The sequence below is a fragment of the Physella acuta genome, unplaced genomic scaffold, assembly GCF_028476545.2.
Source record: "Physella acuta isolate Inbredline_101_S28 unplaced genomic scaffold, ASM2847654v3 ptg000613l, whole genome shotgun sequence".
In the NCBI taxonomy this organism is placed as follows: domain Eukaryota; kingdom Metazoa; phylum Mollusca; class Gastropoda; family Physidae; genus Physella; species Physella acuta.
The window spans coordinates 26656-35801 of record NW_026732132.1 but is presented as its reverse complement, the minus strand read 5'-3'; the positions used below and the strand labels follow the sequence as shown (position 1 = coordinate 35801).

At 39.8% G+C, this 9146-nt stretch overlaps 1 protein-coding gene across 1 annotated transcript; it reads left to right on the top strand.

Moving 5' to 3' along the window:
• Positions 1 to 829: 829 nt before the first annotated feature.
• On the top strand, positions 830 to 5491 carry LOC131947897 (uncharacterized). Its single transcript, XM_059309287.1, has 3 exons — positions 830 to 1052; positions 3417 to 3560; positions 4327 to 5491. The coding sequence occupies exons 1-3, from the start codon at positions 886 to 888 to the stop codon at positions 5489 to 5491; spliced, it is 1476 nt and encodes a 491-aa protein (XP_059165270.1). The 5' UTR covers positions 830 to 885.
• Positions 5492 to 9146: the final 3655 nt, after the last annotated feature.

Genomic DNA, 9146 nt, shown 5'->3' with positions numbered 1-9146 from the left:
AAGATAGAAAAGATAAAAAAAAAAAACTTTTTAGCGACTTCCTTTCTCTGGTATTATTTTGTCAAAAATGGCGGGATTGATTTCAAAATATACTAGAAATTAAAAGTACAAAAACATTAGGGAACAACCGGGTTCGAACCATGGGACCTCTTGATCTGCAGTCGAATGCTCTACCACTGAGCTTTGTTCCCGCGCTAAACTTAGCCGAAATTTTTCTTAATTTTACATCTTGGATTTATGCATGCGCTACCTAAAAACAAAAATTTGCTTTTTGATTGTGCACCCATCCTAGGTGGAATTCCCGATAGGCTAAATAAAGAACACTGAACGGAAATGAATTTGTTTATGTGATATAAAATTAGAAATTAAAATAATTTTTCTAAACTATCGCTATTTTATGTAATTCTATGTGGAAAAATATGGACATGGTTAGCGAATATCTTTCATTGTAAACATTTTAATTAGCTAAGGAAAAATCAGTTTTACCTTAATTTAAGTGTACTAGAATTCTATAATTTAGAACTAGATTTATCGAAAAGGTGTGTGTTGTTGAAAATCCATAACTATTATAACTAATCTACGGATCTAAACAACCTATATAAATTTTTACAATTCTTAAATTACGTGATAAACTGTAAATACATAATCTGTAGGCCTATATATAGATCTATATATTTATTTTGAATTCATAAAAAAATAATTTAAAAAAATCTTTTGATTTGTTATACGAAAATTTCAACTTTAAAAAAAAAAGCTTACGACAAATTGATCGGTAATTCTAGATCTACATTATGAACTATTTAAAACTTTAAAAAAAAAATAACTTTGACAATGAAGAGAAGAATATGTATGTATACGATGTGAGCTTTCGGGTCAAATGAAGAGATGCCTGAAGAAAGGAAATACCACCTCAGCGACGAAGAACTACGGCAGTTGAATGCCATTAACGACCCGATTGTTATGAGGTTGGCTCCAGCCATGATATTCATGGGGATGCTCATGTTCATTGGAATAGTGGGTAACTCCACCGTCATCTTTGTGTTTATATACAGGTAGGACCATGACATGTCTTTACATGCTGTGTAAAGTATTTCTTCTTCTTCTTCTTCGTTTTTAATTTTTAGTGTTGGGGGGGGGGGGAATCGAGCCTTATCTGCCAGATGGTTCGAACTCGAGACTTTTTCGAATTTGTCAACCATGAGATTTTGCCGACTCGACCACGCCTCCATCACAATTAATGATACGTGTCAACTGGTTAGTCGCCATTGAGGCCATTGACTCCGATTTCAGCCTGCTTTTCTAGGCGATTTTGGAGTTGTCTCTCCTAGAGACATGGCTGTCCCCCAGCTAACGAGCCTCATCTGCCTGGGGGTTCGAACTCGAGACTTTTCGGTTTAGCAACCATTAGCTTTACCGACTCGACCACGCCGACCCTGTAAAGTATTTGAATTAAGGTCTTTACAGAAAAGTATTTAGTAAGATTTTTAAACGCGGGTATGCAGTTTAGACCCAGCGCGATAACTTGGGACAGCAACTCTAGGAGAGATAACTCCAAAAATAAAAAAAAACTGCTGCCTTGTAGTTTGTTCTTGGTTGGAAAAAAGGCTATGGAAACGAATCCAAAAAGAAAAGCAGGCTGAAATAAGAGTTAACAGCCGATATGGCGCATAACAAGTTGACACGTATAACTTAATTGTGTTGGAGAACATCCATTTCAGTGTTACAAATTAAGAACGGAGAAGAAGAAGAAGAAATTGTTTACAGTAAGGTTATTACATGTCGTTATAAAATTAAATCGTCTGCGGTAAGGTATTTACACGTAGGTCAAGCCCTTAGGCTAATTATCCCAAAGAGAGAAAAAAAAATTAAAAAGTTTGCTACTAATCATGTTTTTAGTTTTAAAAATTTAATAACACTAGACATTAGTTTTGAAAGCTTATAGATGGGCAAATAAAGATGTTATTGATATGTAAAATATCATTATAATATATTTATAACAATAATAATAATTATTATTATTATTATTATTATTATTATAAATAATTCATTAAAATAAAACCCATTTTTGATAGAAGCAATGTTTAATTATTTTTTATATAAAGATATACGATTTTTTTTTTTAAGTCTCTGTTTTGACATGTTTCATTGTTTGCTATGATGCCTCCATATATATATATATATATATATATATATTTTCTCTATATAAAGATATACGATAATAATAATTTTTTTTTAATTTGAAAGCTAGTAACAGAAAATATAAGCTTGTCTTCTCAATGTTTTTTTTTTTGTCAAACACTTTTGTTAAAGTTATTGTATAGCCCTACGTAGCTGCATATAATATTATAATTAGTTATTTCACATATTCGTAAAGTTCCCTATTCGAACATGACGATCCATGGGGCAAGTGAAGTAGAGTTCAGCTGTTTCCCAGACCACGGAATGTGAAGGGATAGTGTGGTCAGCGCTATAGCCAGCCATCTTGATTACTTCCCTTAACCTGAGTCAGATACCCACCAGAGCTGGATGGACTCATGGAAGTTCCACCACGAACTCTAGACTCTCTGATATACAGTCGTATGCTCTACCTCCCCACCAGGTCTACCACAAGCCTCCCTCAAGTTTGTCCACAAGCCCCCCCCCCCACGTGTACCCACAAGCCCCCCTCACATTTACCCACAAGCCCCCCCTCAAGTTTACCCACAAGCCCCACTCACGTTTACCCACAAGCCCCCCCCCTCTCTGATATACAGTCGTATGCTCTACCTCCCCACCAGGTCTACCACAAGCCTCCCTCAAGCTTGCCCACAAGCCCCCCCCCCCACGTGTACCCACAAGCCCCCCTCACATTTACCCACAAGCCCCTCTCACGTTTACCCACAAGCCCCCCCCCGTCTCTGATATACAGTCGTATGCTCTACCTCCCCACCAGGTCTACCACAAGCCCCCCTCACGTTTACCCACAAGCCCCCCCCCCCCTCAAGTTTACCCACAAGCCCCACTCACGTTTACCCACAAGCCCCTCCCCCTCAAGTTTACCCACAAGCCTCCCTCAAGCTTGCCCACAAGCCCCCCCCCCCCCCACGTGTACCCACAAGCCCCCTCACGTTTACCCACAAGCCCCCCTCACATTTACCCACAAGCCCCCCCCCCCTCTCACGTTTACCCACAAGCCCCCCCCCCCTCAAGTTTACCCACAAGCCTCCCTCAAGCTTGCCCACAAGCCCCCCCCCCCCACGTGTACCCACAAGCCCCCTCACATTTACCCACAAGCCCCTCACATTTACCCACAAGCCCCCCTCACATTTACCCACAAGCCCCTCACATTTACCCAGAAGCCCCCCCCCTCAGGTTTACCCACAAGCCCCTCATATTTACACAGAAGCCCCCCTCACGTTCACCCATCCGTTTCACAGAGTCCAAAAATCAGTTCAGCGCGTGCTGTTAATCTACCTGGCCGTGTTTGACCTCCTGACCTGCATGCTCTCCATGCCCTTTGAGATTCACGACATGCTTCACTATTACACCTTCCAAGGGGAAGAACTTTGCAAAAGCTTCAGGTAGGTAGCTGTGTGAACACTCTGACACTTCCTTATTGGGTAATCAAGTGTGTGGCACAACATATAAGACACACAGAGGCGTAACGAGGGCGGGGCGGGTGGTGCGGACCGCACCGGGTGACACCATTTATGGGGGGGGGACACCAAGGCAAAAAATTGAATAATGTACAGAAGAGAAATGCTTTTTTTAGCCAGTTCCATTAATGATTAATTAAAATTAAATAGTTTTTTTTTTTTAAGTACAAATCAACAATTATTACAAGAGGGTAGGGGTGACACCATGAAGTAAACACGCTAACTATACACCCAACTGTATTAAAGATAAACATGCTCACTCTTAAGTCTGCAGAGAGTAAAGCTCTTACATATAAATGTACGGGTATGTGGTATATATTTAAGTTATAGTCTGGGGTGTGTGTTGGGGGGGGGGTGACACCACGAAGTGCCGCACCGGGTGACACCCAACATAGTGACGCCAATGACAACATATAAGACCCACACCCACAAACGGGTTACAAAACACAAGACTAAATAGAACAGAGGCTTGTTACAATACGAAATTAATGTTTATATATATATATATATATATATATATATATATATATATATATATATATATATATATATATATAACCGATTTAATAAAAAATATAATTATAGTTTGAAAAATACTAGCTGGCAAGTACGAGAAGTTGGTGACCTACTTACAAGCCGTATTCCTTAACGTTTTCTGCAGGTTTAATCCTATCTCCACTAACCGTTTCAGGTTTGTCGTCATCTTCTTCACCTTGGGTTCTAGCTGCACCCTTCTGGCCATCGCCTACTTCCGGTATCGCACGTTCTGCAAGCCCCAGGGGCGCGCCCCCTCCGTCAAGCAGGCGCAGTGGTCCTTCGTCCTGTTGGTCTTCGGTTCCGCGATTTTCTCCTGGCCGGCGCCCATTCTCTACGGCATCAGGACCAAGCCGACTATAGTGCCGAACCTGTGCTCACAAGATTGTACATTCTCCGATCACTTTGCAGGCACAATGTGGCCCGCGGTGTATACGTTGTGTTTATTTGTTGCCTTTGTGTTAGAGGTTATTATCTTGAGCGTGTTCTATACAAAAATACTGGCAGTGCTTCGTAAACACGATTCCAGAATCAACATAGCCGTAGGTATGAATTACCTCACTTCAGTAGAAAAAGAACAGAGCAGTCCAGGCAAAGAAGTGAGTACTCGTACATTGAAATTTAATTTGGAAAATGAGAACAACCATTCGCAACTGTTTTCTGTGGTTGTCGAGGATGATATCTCTAAAAGGGCGGCGAACCAAAATGCAGAAAACCTACCGGAAAATGGATCACCATCGAAAGTAAAAATGAACGAAAACAGCGGGGCAGCGGCATCGATGTCTGATATATTTAAAGTTGGTGTGATACGGGATTTTAAAATTCCATTAAGCGGAAGAAGACAATCTAGTGAAACAGTTCCAAAAGTCGTGAAACTATTGCCAAACATTCCCCAGGAAAATCTTAAACCTCCGCCTCCTTTGGGCTCTACGCTTGAAACTCCAAACTATCCTGCGGTGAAGGCCTCCCCTACTAAACAAAAACCAAAGCGAGTTTCCAAGAACGCAACTCGCGTTGTCGTAGCTGTGAGCATCGCGTATATATTGAGTTACCTCCCTCACCTAATTTACCAAGTAACCAAGATCTTGGTTGAACTCGACGAACAGGGGCCGTACATGGGCGTGTATAACATCATCGTGCGCTCGTTTTTCCTTAGCTCGGTCATCAACCCTATCATCTACACAGTGGTTAGAGGCGAATACCGAGAAGTGATGGCTGATTTTTTCTCAAGGTGTTGGCAAATTTCAAGGTGCAAAAAACCAAAGACAAGTGTTCGTTACAGGCCAAATAATGAAGAGACCAGTTCTACCGCCCGAAGTTGATTACTAATCAAGCCAGGAAAAACAAACAGATTTATGAAATTGAAACAGAAATTGTATGTTTCACGATTGTTTTATTTTTATTTTTAAACAACCGAACTTTAAAATCCAAAAGCGTGAATCGGTTACAAAATGATCGCAATTCTTACACGGAAATAGAATTGTAGAAGAAAATAGTTTATTTCACCGACATCCAGTTAAGCACGACAAACGTATTCGTTAAGTTAATTGTTAATTAGATTCATCCTAATTTATAAAAATCTTTGTCGTATTCGGGAAAAGTTTTTGTCGATTGATTTTATTTATTTTTTTTTAAAAAGTAATACAGCAAAATTGTAAAGTTACTTTTTAATTAATTGTATCTAATTTAAAAAAAAAAAAATGGTTGAAACATGAATTTCATTCGAATGAAAATAGCTCTCAGCCATTATAATTCGAGAACTATTTTTATTTTAAAAGTGTATTATCTATGCCCATATTCTACAGTCAACAAGATACTTTATAAAATAAAGACAATACAGAAATAGTTGTTGAGATGTTGAATATAAAATTCATGTGCAAATTGTGACAAAGTTGATATATTCGAGACAGTGATAGAGAATTGATTATTGATAAGAATTTTCTTTATTTTATGTTATGGTATTAAAATAACTTATCTTCAACATACTTACTTTCATTTTTTTTTGTGGAACTTGACATTTTCATTTATTATGTATTCATTCAACAAAATACTATGAGCACCAAAAAAAAAAAAAAGTAATATAAATTTTAAAGAAAAATTATTATGCTTTTGTTTACTATCAATACCGCTGTTTATTTTGGATACGACGTACTTAAAATGTATCTTTTGGTGTTGTGTTAAACGTTAAGTAGGGAAGCTCATGATCACATATTATACTTGACTTACTTTTTTGTGCCCCCCCCCCCCCCCCCCCCCCCAGGAGCAAAGAACTACAGCCACACTTCTCCATCGGACTGGGGTTTGATCGTCTCCCTTTATTTGTTCCCATGTAAACCCGGCAGCCCTAGCCTAATCTTCAACCTGATGGTCTATGAAGCAGGTGAAGTAGAGTGCATCTGTTTCTGTGACCTCGGCATATAAACTGATAGTGTGGTCAACACTTTTCCCAGCCGACTTTACTTTCCCTCGACTGAGTTGAGTACTCGTGGGAGCTGGATAGACTCAGGGATGTTCTACGGACTTGAACCCGGATTCAAACTCGCGACTCTAGGTTTAGCAGTCTAGCGTTCGACCATGCCGATCCATTTAGTCTCGTTTATGTTATTGTAGCATGTCTTCGCCTATTAAGTTGTTAACACGGATATATCGACCCCTACTTAACAAATGCTCAGTATAAGTAAAGATTCCTCTTTCGACTTAACGATCCATTGGGCAGATGATGTAGAGCTCATATGTTTCTTGACCTAATCATATGAAGAGATAGTGTGGTCAGCACCTAGCTGTCTTTACTTTCCCTAACGTGAGTTAGATACCCATCAGATATGGGTAGACGTTCCACTAACTAGAACACGGATTCGAGCTCGAAATGATCGGGTTAGAAGTCTAGCGCTCCAACACTAGACCACGTCGTCCCATATCAAATGCTCAGTGCAGTTATTATAAATATTTGTTCCAGTATTTTGATACGTACTATACTAGATATTGAAAAAAAAATGCCCTTTTATTTTTCTTGGTCGTAACTGAATGAATAAAAACCAAGAACTCGCTGCATTACAATTCAAATTTAGCTAAGATTCATGTACTTTTGATAAATAGGTTAAGACCTTTGTATCCCCAACCCCCCTTCTACCCCATTATCCTAAAACCTTGTTGCAAGTTATCACCAACACGTTAGATGTGTTGTCGCTATCATTGTGTCCTTAATGTACTGAAACAATTGTTTTTAAGCCATAGCTGTGTTATCGGCGTGTCTTAACGGTGTTAAATTTGAGTTTCTCACTTCGGTATCAGATAAGGACCTTGTGGTTTTCAGCCAACCTTTTAACATCCTTGTCTAAATACCCTGGTTATATTTTTCCAACTTGTTTGCAAGTTGGTGAAAAGTAGTATGAGTCGAGTGCTTATTTTTGTTTGTGTGTGATAGTGTGTTTATTTATGTTTATGGGTATATAAGCTTATGTCTGTTATTGTATATCAATAAATAGATATTTATTGTATATATATATATATATATATGTGACTAGGGTAGGCCTAGCTACTAGTTACAAATCTGATAACGAACGATAAGCCGAGACGCAGTATTTCAGTCTGACGCAACATAGCAGGTGGCTTATTGGATCGGACTGATAACAATCTCAAAGCCAACGCGTGCTATTTTGGGAAACGGTACAAGGGGATTCAGACGGCCTGTCAACTTTGATTGATAGGATGCAGATGTTATTTCACGGACTGTAAGTTAGAACTGCGCAACTAGTGGTCGGAGACATCGAGTACAAGGATCGATTACGGAGGAATACAAGTACGAAGACGAGTACGGATACAAGGCATAAATAGGAGGGGACGCCTGAACTCGCCCTCTTCCCTCTTCATCGCTCGCTTTAGATCAGTCAGTCTGTGTGACATATCAAGTTGGTTATATTGTGTTAAGAAGGACAATAGACATGTGGATTCAGTTATATGAAGCCTAGTGAGGACTGTAGGGGTCAGTTGATTCAGACTATTATTGTGAAACATTCCTGTTGATTCATTGTGTTATATTGAAGCATTTCTTGATTCATGTAATAAAAGGATCAATAGCGAACCTGCATCTTCGAGTCTTTCTACTGTAGTCGATGTTGTGTAGCATGAGTGGTTCAACTCGTTACAATTGGCGTTGTCGGGCAGGATAGACTCGGGGAAGGTCACATTTTGCGCTGCGATCAGGATGAATTCAACTAGACTTGCCGATTTAGGCACCCATAGTCAACCTTGTGCATAACTGTGTTTAGTGTGTGTGTGAATTCGGACATTCAGGAACTGTGAAAATTGAGGAACGAGGAAAAATTTTTCATACACACACGGTAAGAAACGTCTTTTTTTATTTGAAGGAAATAAATAAAAGGGAAAACTGAAATCAGAATCGAGGAAATTAAAAAGAACAGAGATGAGACACCTTTCATTATCATTCTGGCTTGGTGTCACATGCTCTTTTGCTGCTGCAAGCATGTGGCTCAGTATACCCCTAGTTGTAGCACCAACTACCCTGGGGACAGCTATGGGGCTGACCACCAGCATCCAGATAATTGTCATTGGTATCTCCAACTGGGTTGTTGGACAAATACTGGGCAAAGATGGCAACCAAGATATGGATGTAACTCTTGGACACTGGAAATGTGTCATGATCTCCCTTTTGGGCAACACTATCTGCTGCATAGCTGCAACATTTTTCCTTGGTGTGAGTGGCAGACGCGGGAGTGATATTTTAGATATCGGAAAGGAACAAAAACTCCTGCTGGCCCAACAATCTGAGTCAGATAAGATAGGCAACGGTAAAGATGACCCTTTGCCTCCAGAGGGACCAGGACAAAATTTGGACAAAAAGCCGATCCATATTGTGGTCCTGCCCAGTGAGTCCCACATCAACAAATTTTACGGGGACGGTAATCCAACTTTAACCAACAGGTTCAGTGAAGAGGTCAGGGCTGCCTGGGCCTCGAG

What these genes read in the sequence shown, in the direction of transcription:
- LOC131947897 (XM_059309287.1), top strand. Translation starts at nt 886, where the DNA reads ATGCCTGAAGAAAGGAAATACCACCTCAGCGACGAAGAACTACGGCAG. An exon ending in ATCTTTGTGTTTATATACAG is followed by an intron (nt 1,053 to 3,416) that starts GTAGGACCATGA and finishes TCCGTTTCACAG; the next exon opens with AGTCCAAAAATCAGTTCAGC. An exon ending in GAACTTTGCAAAAGCTTCAG is followed by an intron (nt 3,561 to 4,326) that starts GTAGGTAGCTGT and finishes TAACCGTTTCAG; the next exon opens with GTTTGTCGTCATCTTCTTCA.